Source organism: Microcaecilia unicolor, chromosome 11 (genome assembly GCF_901765095.1).
Source record: "Microcaecilia unicolor chromosome 11, aMicUni1.1, whole genome shotgun sequence".
Classification (NCBI taxonomy): Eukaryota; Metazoa; Chordata; class Amphibia; order Gymnophiona; family Siphonopidae; genus Microcaecilia; species Microcaecilia unicolor.
In genome coordinates, this window is record NC_044041.1 from 154,439,236 (window position 1) to 154,455,388 (window position 16,153).

Sequence of the window (16,153 nt, forward strand, 5' to 3'; positions counted from 1 at the left end):
ATATGTAGACTTTGATTGATTTCGTTGGAGATTTCTTTGGTGTCTTGTTTGAATGGGATGTATATTGTCACATCATCGGCGTATATATATGGGTTGAGGTTTATGGCTTGATAGGAGTTTCGCTAGAGGGATCATCATTAGGTTAAATATGGTTGGTGAAAGAGGTGATCCTTGTGGGACTCCACATTCAGGTAACCATGCTTTGGACGTGGTTGAGTTTGATGTCACTTGATACGAACGCAGGGTTAAGAACCCCTTGAACCAGTTCAGGACACTTCCTCCGATGCCAAAGTATTCAAGTATGTGTAGTAGGATTTCATGGTCGACCATGTCAAAGGCGCTTGACATGTCAAATTGTAGGAGGAGTATATTGTTGCCGGTTGCAATTATTTGTTTGAATTTGGTCACAAGGGTGACTAATACTGTTTCTGTACTGTGATTCGAACGGAATCCTGATTGGGCATCATGCAGTATCGAGTGTTTGTCTAGATAGTTTGTGAGTTGTTTAGTTACCATGCCTTCGGTTATCTTGGTTATTAGTGGTATGGATGCTATTGGTCTGTAGTTCGTTATTTCGTTCGTGTTTTTCTTTGTATCTTTAGGAATTGGTGTGAGTAAGATTTTTCCTTTTTCTTTTGAGAAGAGTCCATTTTGTAACATGTAGTTTATGTGGTTTGTTAGGTTTACTATGAATTTTTGAGGAGCAGATTTCATGAGGCTATTCGGACATATGTCTAGTTTGCAGTTGGATTTGGCATATCTTTTGAGAGTTTTAGAGATGAGGTCTTCTGATAATAGTTCAAATTCGGTCCAGGTTCTGTCTGCTGGGTGTGTTCCTTCTTCTGGATCTAGGCAGTCTAGGAGAGTGGTGTATTCTATAGGGCTGGCAGGTATTTTGTGTCGCAATAGTGTAATTTTCTCCTTGAAGTATTTCGCAAGGTTGTCGACACTTGGTATATCTTTGCTGTTGTTTGTAACAGGTGTGGTGTCTAACAGTTTGTTCACGAGGTTGAAGAGTTTATGTGTGTCTTTGTAGTTTGGTCCTATTAGTGTTTTATAGTGTAGTATTTTTGTCTGTTTGATGGTGTATTTATATTTTCTCCGAAGTTGTTTCCAGTCGTTTAGTGTTTGTTCGTCTTTCTTTTTGTTCCATGTTCGTTCAAGTCTCCTGACTTGTGTTTTCAGTTTTTTCAGTTCTTCGGTGAACCATGGATTTGCATTTTTCCTGTGTGATGTTCTGGTTTGGACTGGGGCGATTTTGTTTAGTGTTGTTGTGCTTATATCGTCCCATTCTTGGAGGAATTGGATGGTGTTGGCGTTTATGGTCCATTCGCTCTGGTAAATCTGTTGCCAGAATGTTGTGGGGTCTATTTTTCCTCTTGTTGTGTAGGTTTTTTGTTCATGTTTGTTGATTGTGTTTAGTTGTGTTTTTCGCCAGTAAAGAGTGACATTTGCTTTATGGTGGTCTGACCATAGTGTAGGTGTCCATCTTGTGTTAGTGAGTGTGATAGTTGAGTCCGGTTCGAATCTGTTTGTTATGATATCTATCGTGTGTCCTTTTTTGTGGGTTGGTTGTAAGTTGGGTGTTTGCAGGTCCCAGAGTTTTAAGAATTCTTTGAGTTCCCGTGTACTTGTTAGTGTGTCGTTTTCTAGGTGTAGGTTGATGTCGCCTAGTATGAGGATGTTTGAGGCTGATACGCAGGTATTCGAGATGAAATCCATGAGTTGTGTTTGGGTGTCTTGCCATTTTCCTGGTGGCCTGTAGAATAGGATTGTGTTAAGGTGTCCTATTAGGCTTGGATGGCTGATTCTAGTCGATGCAATTTCAAGTTGTGGTGAGGTAGATTCGCCTGTGATTGTGATGGTGAATTCAGGTTTGTATATTATCGCTATTCCGCCTCCTCTTTTTTTTCCATTTCTTGTCCAGTGCGTGATTTTGTATTCTGGTGGGCACGCTTGTAAGATGGCTGGGTCTGTGGGACTGTGGAACCAGGTTTCTGTGATAAATAAGAGGTCTAATTTGTCTGTGATGATCCAATCTAGTATGTCTACTGAGTTTCTTACTGCTGATCTTGCATTGATGTATCCTAGTTGGATTGGGTGATGTGGTTCCATGGTGGGGTTTGATGTGTTTATTTTTATTAATTGTCTGTTTCTTCGGTGGTTGAGATTACTGTTGTCATTATTTTCCTTGTTTTGCCGGTGGTGTGCATATCTGGGGTTTATTCCAGTTGGTTGGTTATTGTGTCTTTGATTTGGTAGGTTGTTTAAATATTGTGCGTAGGATTGGTGATATGTAGTTGGGTTGTGATGATTGTTGTTTTGGGTGTGCATTGTGTGTGTGTGAGTGTTGTGCGTATTGTGGGTGGTGGGGTTGTTGCTGTCGAGGTTGTGGGTTGTGTTAGCGTGTAAGAATATAGTGAGTATGATGAGACTCTGGATGGTTATGAGTGTGTTGCTGGTGTTCATGTCTATGTGTTGGGCGCTGAGATAGTTAGGCGTCTGGTTTACATTTGAGTGATTCAGTTTACAATTGCATTTGAGCTTGGCTACAATTCAAGCAAGTTAGTGCTAACATTGTCAGTTGAGCTTAGCAATAATTAGGTTAAAGCTAACATTTGAGCGATTCAAAGTTTACAATTGTATTTGAGCTTGGCTACAATTCAAGCGAGATAGTGCTAACGTTTTCAGTTAGGCTTAGCAACAGTTTAGTTTAAAGCTGGCAGCGGTTCAATGCTAGGCATGCGCAGTAGTGCTTATAATTGTATTTAATTATAGCAACAATTTAATTTAGAGCTTGGCATCGGATTATTGCTGGGCAAGCCTGCACTGAAAGTTTGGCAACAATTCTTTATTAGGCAAATGAGGTAATATTTGCATTTGCATTAATCTTAACGGGAGTTTGATTTAAAGCATGGCAACAGTGGCTTTCAGTAAAAGTAAGCATAGCAAAACAGGATAAAGCGAGGATTTTTAAATTATGTTAAAGCTAAGCAGTGCATGCATGCAGTTAAAATGAGCAGGTATTTTATACTCAGTTCGGCCACAGCAGGTAGATCTTGTTCGGGTGGTTGACCCTCACAGTCGGTTTTGATTGTCAGCAGTCGTCCTTGGCGGCCCGAGCGGCGATCAGTAGCACGGTCGTTTGGTCAAAGGAGAGCTCGACCTGTTCCCCGCGATCCTCTGAGCTCGTTCCTGCGTCTCGATCAGTCTTCGGCGTTGCGTGGCCTCAGGTCGCCGGTTGATCATCTGTTTGCGTTGGGCTCGGTGGGTCAGGTCGTGCGGTCCCACTGGATTCAGCAGGGTCAGCTCTACGGCGAATCAGGCTCTGCAGCTCCGTTGCTCTGCGTTCGGCGGCGTCCTTTTCGGCAGATCACTCGGAGCCGCCTGGTCAGCCTCGGCTTGCTTGTTGTCTTCCCGCTGTTGGTCGTTCCTCGATTTGCGGCCCGGAGAATCAGACCTGGCGTTTGCCTTCAGGTCCTCCGATTCAAGAAGGTTAGCTGATTCCTTTTAAGGGCCTCGGCTTCGGCACTGTCCGAACCCTTCCGGTGCGGTCAGGGCGTTCTTCGCTGCTTGGGTGATCCAGCGATTCCGCTTGCTCTGGGTCTTGGTCGCCTGCAGGCAGATGGGCCTCGTGGCGTGGTCAGCTCCTCCAAGACTCGCCGGTTACCCTCCCGAACTTTGCCTGGTTGGATTATTCAGTGCTAGGACCACAGCGGTAGGATTCGGTCGTGGTTTAATTCCCTCCCGTTCCGGTCCGGTCAGGACGGCTCAGGTAGTCAGTTCGTCTGGGTTTTTGGGAGTTTGGCGAGGGAGCTTCTCAGGGAGCTACTCTTCTGTCGGCCATCTTATCTAGCCACTCGATGGACCGTGCAGGTCTTTTTCTGCCGTCATCTACTATGTTACTATATTTGAGAAGGGGAAGAGAACTGCAGTGGAGGTACAGTACCTGGCCAGAATGGACAGATGAGGAAATGCAAACAAATTTGGCAGCATAATAATAATGGGTAATTTCAAGGATTTCTCCTAGGGCCATTTCAATTTGATATCCATGGAGTGGAGTAGCCTAGTAATTAGTTCAGCGAAGTTTGGTCCTGGGAACTAGGTTCAATTCCCACTGCAGCTCCTTGTGACTCTGGGCAAGTCACTTAACCCTCCATTGCCCCAAGCACAAAATAAGTACCTGTATATATATGTAAACCACTTTGATTGTAACCACAGAAAGGTGGTATATCAAGTCCCATCCCCCCTTATGAGCAATGTTACTGAAGAGCTAGAAAAGGGTGGTGGATGCTTGAAATGCCCTTCCACGTATAAATATACAGATATGGCTCTGTCTCGCATAGCTTAATTGGCTAAATCCATATTAGCTCTATCCTGTCTGCTACATTTTTTTTTTTTAGAAGGGGTGATAAATATATGGATAAAAGTGAAGCAGGTTGATATATATGGATTGTTAAATACCCGAAAAACAAAAAGGCCCCTATCAGAATTTCCTGAGGACATTAAAGACATGGAATGGGAGGATTGAGAATGGGTTACAAGACAGAAAACAGATAGTAGGACTAAATGGTCAATTTTTTCAATGGAGAGGCGCAAGCATCTGTGCCTGAAATGGTGTTTTTTTTTTTTTGTTTGTTTGTTTGTTTTTTATAAATTATTTATAACTCTGGAAATGGAACATAAGACCATAAGCATTGCCATGCTGGGACTGATCCTGTTTCCAACAGTGGCCAATCCAGGTCATAAGTACCTGGCAAGATCCCAAAAGAGTAAAAACAGATTTTATGCTGTTTATCTCAGTGGATTTTCCTTAAACCATCTTAATAATGGCTTATAGACTTGCCTTTTAGGAACCTGTCCAAGCCTTTTTTAAACCCTACTATGATAACTGCTTTTACGACATTCTCTGGCAACAAATTCCTTACACAGTGAATGAAGAAATATTTGTTCCAATGTGTTTTTCATTTCATACTGTGTGTATTGGCCATGCCTGTCATTACATTAGACAACACATTTTCTTTGTTCTTGTACTTCTGCACAGCAGATTTAGTAGTACGTGCACAAGCAGCTAATTGAGGTACATAAATACATAAGTATTGCAGACGTCGACCCACATGTGAGAACAAGCAGCTGCTTGTCCTCGGAGAATGTGTTTTACAGTGGTTGGCAAGATAACTATTAGTGCATATGGAATAGTCATTGGGTATCTTGAGAAGATATCTCTTAGTTCATTTCTTAAAAACTTTAGCCTTTCTTCATAGCAAAGTCGTCCCATCCCCTTTATCATTTTTGTTGCCCTTCTCTGTACCTTTTCTAATTCCGCTATATTATTTTTGAGATATGGTGACCAGAATTGCACACAGTACCTACCCAAGGTGCAGTCGCAGTATGGAGCGATTATAAATATAGTATCATTTTTGTTTTCCAATCTTTTCCTAATAATTCATATGCATTATCTTATTTTTGTTTTCCATTCCTTTCCTAATAATTCCTAACATTCTATATGCGTTCTTAGTTGCTGCTGCTCACTGAGCAGAGGGTTTCAATGTATCATCAAAAGTGACAGCTAAAAAGTGACTGCTAGATCCTTTTCCTGGACTTTGATTCCTTTTTTTAAATTTTTTTTTGTATTAATGCCAATACAGAAGAAGCATCTACAGTACAAAGAAAGGCGTTATACAACAGGTATCCATAATTTCACAACTGCCATAAGTATAACAATCATCAAAGAAAGCGGTCCCATACTAACATTTTCTTGTGTGAGAGTAAAATCACATCAACCCCCCCCCCCCTTAGTAAAATCACACATCCACATCTAAGAAGAAGCCCAACTAGCATACCATCATACACACCTATTTCCCATCCCCAACCCTCCCCCCATCCCCCCCCCCCCCCCAATCCTGTAGTTCCTGGAGATCTGGGGACAGCACCACATCTAAGAGTCATTGCCAAAGAGATGAGTATTGCCTGTTAGACAAATTAGGGGATCGCCTATAGATCGTGCTCTCATGGTGAGCCACATCTGTCACTAGTATGGTGCTGGTTCCTCAGTTGTCTAGAACTGTAATATCGTTTTGTTTTTTGTTTTTTTTTTGGCTACCAGCGTTGACATATAAAGGAATCTCCTCTGTGGTTGGGAGAGACCCTGGGCAATCGTCTGACTGGTCCCCCAACAATAATGCGGAATAGGACCACTCCACCGTCAATTGCAGCACCGTCTTCAAATCTAAGCTAAAAGCCCACCTTTTTGATGCTGCTTTTAACTCTTAACCCTTATTCACTTGTTCAGAACCATTATTATATCATCCTCACTTTAATATTCCCTTATCTCTTTTATCCTGTTTGTCCTAATTAGATTGTAAGTTCTGTCGAGCAGGGACTGTCTCTTCATGTTCAAGTGTACAGCGTTGCATACGTCTAGTAGCACTATAGAAATGATAAGTAGTAGTAGTAGCAATATATAGCAATGTGTTTCTGTTTTTCTGGTATTGTGCTGCATGCAGAGTACATAAGTATTGTCATACTGGGAAAGACCAAAGGTCCATCGAGCCCAGCATCCTGTTTCCAACAGTGGCCAATCCAGGTCACAAATACCCGGCAAGATCCCAAAAATGTACAAAACGTTTTATACTGCTTATCCCAGAAATAGTGGATTTTCCCCAAGTCCATTTAATAACGGTCTATGGACTTTTCCTTTAGGAAGCCGTCCTTTTTTTTTAAACTCCACTAAGCTAACCGCCTTTGGCAACGAATTCCAGAGTTTAATTACACGTTGAGTGAAGAAACATTTTCTCCAATTCGTTTTAAATTTACTACATTGTAGCTTCATCGCATGCCCCCTAGTCCTAGTATTTTTGGAAAGCGTGAACAGATGCTTCACATCTACCCGTTCAACTTCACTCATTTTATAGACCACTATCATATCTCCCCTCAGCCGCCTTTTCTCCAAGCTGAAGAGCCCTAGCTGCTTTAGCCTTTCCTCATAGGGAAGTCGTCCCATCCCCTTTATTATTTTCGTCGCCCTTCTCTGCACCTTTTCTATATCTTTTTTTGAGATGCAGCGACCAGAATTGAACACAATATTCGAGGTGCGGTCGCACCATGGAGCGATACAAAGGCATTATAACATCCTCATTTTTGTTTTCCATTCCTTTCCTAATAATACCTAACATTCTATTTGCTTTCTTAGCCGCAGAAGGTTTCAACGTATCATCGACGACGACACCTAGATCCCTTTCTTGGTCCGTGACTCTTAACGTGGAACCTTGCATGATGTAGCTATAATTCGGGTTCCTCTTTCCCACATGCATCACTTTGCACTTGCTCACATTAAACGTCATCTGCCATTTAGACGCCAAGTCTCCCAGTCTCGTAAGGTCCTCTTGTAAGTTTTCACAATCCTCCCGCGACTTAACAACTTTGAATAACTTTGTGTCATCAGCAAATTTAATTACCTCACTAGTTACTCCCATCTCTAGGTCATTTATAAATGTTAAAAAGCAGCAGTCCCAGCACAGAGCCCTGGGGAACCTCACTAACTACCCTTCTCCATTGAGAATACTGACCATTTAACCGTACTCTCTGTTTTCTATCTTTTAACCAGTTTTTAATCCACAATAGATCACTACCTCCTATCCCATGACTCTCCAATTTCCTCTGGAGTCTTTCATGAGGTACTTTGTCAAATGCCTTCTGAAAATCCCGATACACAATATCAACCGGGTCACCTTTATCCACATGTTTGTTCACCCCTTCAAAGATTGGTGAGGCAAGATTTCCCTTCACTAAATCCATGTTGACTTTGTCTCATTAATCCATGCTTTTGAATATGCTCTGTAATTTTGTTCTTAATAATAGTCTCTACCATTATGCCCGGCATCGACGTCAGACTCACTGGTCTATAATTTCCCGGATCTCCTCTGGAATCTTTTTTAAAAATCGGCGTTACATTGGCCACCCTCTAGTCTTCTGGTACCACACTCGATTTTAAGGATAAATGACATATTTCTAACAATAGCTCTGCAAGCTCATTTTTCAGTTCTATCAGTACTCTGGGATGAATACCATCCGGTCCAGGAGATTTGCTACTCTTCAATTTGTAGAACTGCCCCATTACATCCTCCAGGTTTACAGAGAATTCATTAAGTTTCTCCGACTCGTCAGCTTCGAATACCATTTCCAGCACCGGTATCACTCCCAAATCTTCCTCGGTGAAGACTGAAGCAAAGAATTGATTTAATCTCTCCGCTACAGCTTTGTCTTCCATGATTGCCCCTTTTACTCCTCGGTCATCTAGCAGTCCAACCGATTCTTTTGCCGGCTTCCTGCTTTTAATATACTTTAAAAAAATTTTACTATGTGTTTTGCCTCCAACGCAATCTTTTTTTCGAAGTCCCTCTTAGCCTTCCTTATCAGCTCTTTGCATTTGACTTGACATTCCTTATGCTGCTTCTGATTATTTTCAGTCTGTTCTTTCTTCCATTTTCTGAAGGATTTTCTTTTAGCTCTAATAGCTTCCTTCACCTCACTTTTTAACCACGCCGGCTGTCGTTTGGTCTTCCGTCCTCCTTTTTTAATACACGGAATATATTTGGCCTGGGCTTCCAGGATGGTGTTTTTGAACAGCATCCATGCCTGATGTAAATTTTTGACCCTCGCAGTTGCTTCTCTTTTTTTTCACTGTTCTTCTCATTTTATCATAGTCTCCTTTTTTAAAGTTAAACGCTGACGTATTTGATTTCCTATGTATACTTACTTCAAAGCTAATATCAAATCTGATCCTATTATGATCACTGCTATCAAGCGGCCCCAGCACCATTATCTCCCGCACCAGATCATGCGCATCAAGGAATTTTACCTCCGTAGCGAGCCCCGATGTTATATTTACCCAGTCAATATCGGGGTAATTGAAATCACTCATTGTGTTGCCCAGTTTGTTTGCGTCCCTAATTTCCTTTAACATTTCTGCATCTGTCTGTTGATCCTGGCCAGGCGGACAGTAGTACACTCATATCACTATCCTTTTCCCCTTTACACATGGAATTTCAATCCACAGGGATTCCAAGAAGTGTTTTGTTTCCTGCAGAATTTTCAGTGTATTTGATTCAAGGCTCTCGTTAATATACAGTGCTACCTCTCCACCAATTCGATCCACCCTATCACTACGATATAATTTGTACCCCGGTATGATAGTGTCCCACTGGTTATCCTCCTTCCACCAGGTCTCAGAGATGCCTATTATATCTAATTTTTCATTTAGTGCAATATATTCTAACTCTTCAATCTTATTTCTTAGCCTTTTGACATTCACATATAGACATTTCAAAGTATGATGATTGTTCCTATTTACATCATGCTTAGTACTTGACAGTATTAATTTGCAATCTTTTGTCTAATTTTTTTTTTTTTAAGTACACCTGATCTACTACGGTGTCTTTTGCAACCTCACTATCGGGATACCCTATTTTCCCTGTTTCGGTGATATCTTTGAAAGATACCTTATCCTGAACCATGCACTTTTGAGCGACTGTCGGCCTTCCCCCCATTTCTAGTTTAAAAGCTGCTCTGTCTCCTTTTTAAATGCAGATGCCAGCAGCCTGGTCCCACCCTGGTTAAGGTGGAGCCCATCCTTTCGGAATAGGCTCCCCCTTCCCCAGAATGTTGCCCAGTTCCTAACAAATCTAAAACCCTCCTCCCTGCACCATCGTCTCATCCACGCATTGTGATTCCGGAGCTCTGCCTGTCTCGTGGGCCCTGCACGTGGAACGGGTAGCATTTTCAGAAAATGCTACCCTAGAGGATCTGGATTTGAGCTTTCTACCTAAGAGCCTAAATTTGGGTTCCAGAACCTCTCTCCCACATTTTCCTATGTGTGTCCAGTTAACATCTGAAGTTGATAGGATTTAAGAATCTCACATAATGTTTGTTTGAAAGAATTGAATGGCAGGGCTTAGGCACACTGTAGAGGTAAATGCATCAGTGGAAGCAAGAGGTGAGTAAATGTTAAATGCCTCTTGATATTAAAACATGCCACCAAGTTTTATATGTAACTTCCACCCCTTGGCCAGCATCTGGGTTCAGGGTAATAGATCTAGAAAATGGATCTTGGAGTTTATTGATGTGTGTTTATTGATGTGTGTTTCATGGCTGTTTAGTACGAAGTCTGGACAGTTTGTGATTGACAGGTTCCCATATAAATAAAAGTAGCACTTTTCAAATTTTTCAGATGTATTAAAAGATGAAACTAAAACACAAAGCAATAATTTATTACTGTACAGACAGGTACAGCTTTAAAATAAGACATTTTTCTTCCTTAGTTTCAACAGTCGAAAGGTACCTCTGTGTGGATTCCAGACTGTAAAAAGCAAGAAGGATGGAGCTAGTAGACTTTACAGCATCTTCAGCAGCACCAGAGACATGGGAAGCTCCTACCTATTGGCACCTTCCAGCGAGGAGGGCCGGCTAGCATGTGGCCCTGCTTTATGCGGCTACCTCAATGTATGTGACAGTTTCAGTGGTCCCACTGGAAACAGCCCACCCAAAGCAATAGCAGCCATCCCCGCCCCTAAAATTCCAGAGGGGCTGAAGCAACGGTTCCAGCCTTTTGGGGCTACACCACTGGACAGTGGCTCACAAAGAAAATGTCAACTAAAGAAGTCAAGCAAAAGAAGGAAGGTACTGATGGTAGAGGCAGATGAAGAAATTTCAAAGATAAAAAAGGAGAGAGAAGAGAGAGCAGATAAATGCATGGGAAGGGCAAGGCAGCTGGATTCTGTGAAGCAAGAGCCAGTAGAAGGAGAAGAATGCTGTGAGGCTCAGATCTTAAGTATGGACACTACAGATGCCAAAAAAAAGAAGAAGAAAAGAGAGTGGGCAGGTGACTTGGAACATCATCACAAGAAAAAAACAAGGAAACGGAAGCCTATAGAGGAAGATTTTGTCCTGGTAGCTGAGGAAGAGAGCTCTGGTTTCCAGGAGAAAACAGAAAAAGTGTTCTTGGGAAAGGTATCTGAGCTCACTGTGAATAAAGCTGCTAAGGAACAGAAAAACAAAAAATCCAAATGTGGGCTTTCAGACAGTTTTGCCTCAACAGCTGAAGAACAGAGTTCTGGTTTCAATGGGAAAATTGAATTTGAATTTTTGGAAGATAGTTTAGTACCAAGAGCAGAGGAGCATAGATATGGGAATAAGAAAAAAAAGAAGTAACTGTACCATTCCACTCAACAATCCTAGAGGTCTCTGTTGTCACAGAGATTGAGGCTGCTTCCCTTCAAGAAGTATCTTTGCTCTGGCAGTTCATATGGAAACAACCGGTTGATGACGGAAACTTGTGTGGGATATAGGATATCAAATATGGACCCTAAAATATAAATATGATTTTTGGCTATTAGATCAGCTGTGCTCTACTATTGGCAGAGAAACATGTGAAAGTTGGGTTAACCAACTCTCCTTTTTTGCTATGCAAATTTAGAAAGGAAGCACAGAACCTGATCAGCTTTTCTCCTTCAGATTGCTGGGTGTTGATATTTAGTTGTGCTTTATCATCCTGTCCATAGGAGAGAGGAAGACTCTCAGTTGTCGAGGGCTGAACTCTGGGAGTAAAACATAATTCCAGTGAATTGCAAAGTGTGCTGACACACTAGACCCAGCCATGAGGAGGCAGATTCAAGATGTTTGTATTTTTCTGGTTGACTTTCTGCTAAAACAATTTTTAAAAATTCCATAAGCTGCAATTTTTGGACAGAAAGTTTATCACTGTTTGTAAAAGTCAAATGTAGCCAAAAGCCTTGGGTATATACAGCACCATTTCTTGGTCTAGTATTCCATATATCAAATACTTCTGTCCAAGAAAAGAAATGGCAGGTGTGATTATACATGTGATAACAGGCCCTACTGTTTCAAATAAAATTAACTAGAAAAATACTAAATGTTGCTGTTTGTTAAAAGTGAAAGAATAGTTGAAATGATAAAAATGTTACATGAGATGTTACAAGCACTGGCCCTACAAGTTTTCTTTTAGGATGCTTATTGGGTTGGATATGCCTCATACTGCTATCATTCAGGCCCCACACTTCAAGTTTCCATTAAGACTTGATTATAGCAGAAGGTAATTTTGCTGTTCAAGCAATGAGGATATTTTTCAAAAGTCCAGTGGAAGTCACCCGAGGCAGAGGAATGCTGAGATCCCATGACTAATACAGATACAAGCAAACGGTGGACAATAGACCAAGCAAACCAGAGACAGACAAGGAAACTTCAATTGCTTGAATAAAGCTGATTGATGAAGACTCAATACAGTAGCATGTTCCAGCTACAGGCCTGCTTCAGGAGTCTAGATGAACATTAGTAAAATTCAATATAAGAGACTACAAACAAATGAGGTACATACACATAAGTGTTAAAATATATCAAAATATAAAAATGTATCAATAAAAAATGTTCTAGGCTAAACTAAATAATGATATATGAAAGGCTGTAAATGAATGCAAGACTGATCAGTGTGGAAAATATATCAATAAAAAATCATATAATATTGAAACTATTGTTCTTAAACAAGACAAATCCTGTATAATAATTCTCACCTCCAACGTTCTGAGGCTGCCTGGAACCCTGGCTCCCTTGGAGGAGGTCTGCTAGGTGCGGTAGATCAAACTGACGTCATGAATCCCACACAGCTCATCGAATCCAATGAAGTGCCACTGATTGGCTGCGCCTCGGGTGAAGTCAACAGCCCGACGCCCAGCAACAAACCATGACCCAGCGTGTTTACCTATTACTCCCCCCCCCTGCCTAGGAATCGCTCGAGAATGGCTGCCAACCTCCCGAACCACCCGCCGCACACACTAACCGCCCTCAAAAAACCACCGCTGCCCTCCCTCTCTTCTTCAAGTCCGGATTCAGACTGTCTGAGAGGACGAAGAGGGAGGACGGTGAGCGGCTGCGGCGAGTGTACAATGTGGAGGAGGCGGGTGAGGGCTCAGGGTCGGGGGAGGGAAAGAGTAGCGGGTTTGACTCCAGCTCAGCTGTCATCCCCGTTCACTCAAAACAAAGCAAACAAACCTATGAGATGCTGCAGGACGTTTAATAGACAGGAGTGGAAGTGAGCAAAACAAGTCTAGGGGTAAGCAAGGAAGCCCATTGGTTAATCTGTTTCCACTCCCCTACGCAGCCGTCATTGGTATACACTCAAAAACAAGCAAACCTAGGAACTGCTGCTTCACATTGTCATTTTTAAATTGTTGTTCCATCTGAAACAAGTCTAAAGCTGTTTCAACTGGATAGACAGTGCCTTAAAACGTGGAGGACAAAAGGAGGGGGGAGACAGACAGACCCTGCAACTGGGAGGGAGGGAGGGGGGACCCTGCAACTGGGAAAAAGGGAGGAAGGGGGGACCCTGCAACTGGGAAAAACAAAGGAAGGGAGGGGGACCCCCCTGCAACTGGGAGACAGACTGGGGGGGACAACCCTGGAACTGGGAGGGAGGGGGGACCCTGGCACATACTCTCATTTTCACACACACTCGCACCCAGTTTCTCTCACTCTGTCACACACACACACTCGCACATTCACTCTCACACAGTCACTCTCACACACTCTCAAACATACACACTCCGAGGAAAACCTTGCTAGCGCCTGTTTCCTTTAAAACAGAAATGGGCCTTTTTTCCAATTTTTACAATAAAATATGGAAAGCTGTAAATGAACATAAGACTGATCTATGTGGAAAAAAATCTATTTAAAAACATATGATGTAGAAATAATCGTTTCTAATCATGACAAATAAAACAATATATGGAGAGCTATAAATGAACATAAGACTGACCTTTGTGGAAAATATTTGAAATATTCCTATGGTTGGAGGTCTATCATGCAAGAAAATTGAAAACAGTTGGTCTATGGAGGAAAAAAAAAGATGTTGAACATTTTGCCTATGGTATGTTTTTTCAGTAAGTGCAAAACATAGTAATAAAACATCAGGTACGGTAACAAATAAAATATAATGTGCAGTACTTGTACTTACATTTTATCTTTATTGTTTTACTCTTTATGCTCTTATTTCAGATATTTAGATTGTTTGGTGCTACTAGTATACATGTTGATATGCACTTGTGTATATTTCCAGTTCTTCATTGTTTATATGCATATATAATCCCTTTAACCACCGCAGTTGTTGCCTTTTTTTATGTTCTGCTTTTATATTGCCCCCTCCTCTTTTTATTGGCCTGGATACCACTGTTTCCTTAACCACTGCAGTTGTTGCCTTTTTTATGTTCTACTTTTATGTCCCGTCCCCCCCGTCCCCCTCCCTGTTTTTTTGGCCTGGATACACACAGTTTCCCTTTGTCCAATTTTACAATCACAGAATATGTTTCTTTGTTTATACTCATGTGTTTTACAGACTTTTTTTTAAAGCAATTCATTTTCCTGTTCTCTACTTTAACTCTATTTCACATTTGCTCTGCAATACACATCCTGTATTTTGAACTAAGTTTCTGCGTCAGTGTTTGTGCATGTTTGTTTCTTGGCGCCTTTTTTAGACGGAGATGCTGTTAGTTTCTTTTTTTGTTGCCGAGCCATTTTGCATTCACTGGATTCAGCGGAACTTATAACAAGGGTCTTTTTTTAAGGTACAATAATAAATATAGATTTCACACATGCATATAATTGTTTTAAAATGCTTTACATATACCACACAGTATTTAACTTAATAAAGACTATTCTCCTTGCTAGATTCTTCGCTGGGTTAATTGCATGTATAGACCGGCATTCTACAATATTTCACTCATTGGTCAGCATATTCTTCTAACTTGTGTCCGTCAAATTTTATACAGTTTATATTTTTGTGGTTCTCATTCACATGGCTTGTTCACTTCATTGCTGTTTCTCTGCTACTACAGAAGTACTGTGTACCTTCAAGCTAGAGACTTGCACGGGAACGAGGTTCGCAGGAATCCCGCGGAATCCATGGGGTTCCCACAGGGATGAAAGTTCCTGCGGGATTCCCATGGGGATGGAAACAGTTCCTGCGGGGTTCCCATGGAAGTGTAAGTTGCACCAGCCTCGCATCTACCGAGTACCAAGTTCTTTGAGTGCTGTCTCCTCCTCCTTGCTTTAACAGCACAAATGTGGAAAGCCTTCCATTAAGGAAGTGGTAGAGACACAAATGAAGACGGAATTCAAAAAGGCATAGGATGAATACAGGGGATCTCTAATTAGAAAATGGAAGTTATGAAAAAACCCTAAATTTAAATGGCTGCATGTGTGTGGATGTGTCGAGTGACGCTTAGATGGCGACTCTGGCTGTGATGAACTAGGGCCGATACCAGGCAGACTGTGTCTCATATATGGCAATCTGGTTTAGGATGGGCTGGAAAGGACTTAGCAACTTCAGTGGCTGGAATATGAGCTTGATGCTGGACAGACATTTATGGTCTGTGTCCCACAAATGAGAAGACAAATAGACTGGAGTGGGCTTCGATGGCAACTCCAGCAGTTGGAACATAAGGATAGGGTTGGGCCGGATAGAGTTCTGTGGTCTATGTCCCAGAAACACCAAAGAAAGACCATAAGCAAGTATATAATATCGCACTCATTGATTTAATCATGAATTGATAATGACTTGGAATCCGAGCCGGGAAAGCAAGAGAGACTTTGCTCCCCGGGTTCTGAGAACTATGTTGAGCCTCTGCGCCGGATCTGCCGCCAATCCTCGCTTAATCTGGATCCTGGGTCCTGGCTAATTCGGCGCCCTCTCAATCTGACCCCGGCACTCTGGCTGTAGCCGCTCCTTCCTCCCGCTGGCGGCTGCTGCAGGGCCCGGCGGCCTCTGCCACTCTCCATCTGAGGGAAAGACTCTCTGTCAGTAATATTACTACTACTACTACTACTACTACTTAACATTTCTAAAGCGCTACTAGGGTTACGCAGCGCTGTACATTTTAACATGGAAGGACAGTCCCTGCTCAAGGAGCTTACAATCTAAAAGACAAATGTAGAGTCAATCTGATAGGTCAGACAGATTGGGGCAGTCTATATTTTCGAAAGGTTAGGTTCCGAAAGCAGCATTGAAGAGGTGAGCTTTAATTTAAGCAAGGATTTGAAGATGGGTAGGGAGGGGGCTTGGCATAGGGATTCAGGAAGATTGTTCCAG

At 41.9% G+C, this 16,153-nt stretch overlaps 1 protein-coding gene across 6 annotated transcripts in view; it reads left to right on the forward strand.

Moving 5' to 3' along the window:
* Positions 1–12,541, forward strand: part of CD3EAP (CD3e molecule associated protein) — a 52,472-nt gene extending 39,931 nt beyond the window's left edge. For all 6 annotated transcript variants that reach the window (XM_030219384.1, XM_030219382.1, XM_030219388.1 and 3 more), the window contains one exon: positions 10,320–12,541. In XM_030219384.1, coding sequence (XP_030075244.1) covers positions 10,320–11,208 — 889 coding nt within the window. In that variant the 3' untranslated portion in view covers positions 11,209–12,541. The remainder of the gene's footprint in view (positions 1–10,319) is intronic.
* The last annotated feature ends 3,612 nt before the right edge of the window (positions 12,542–16,153 follow it).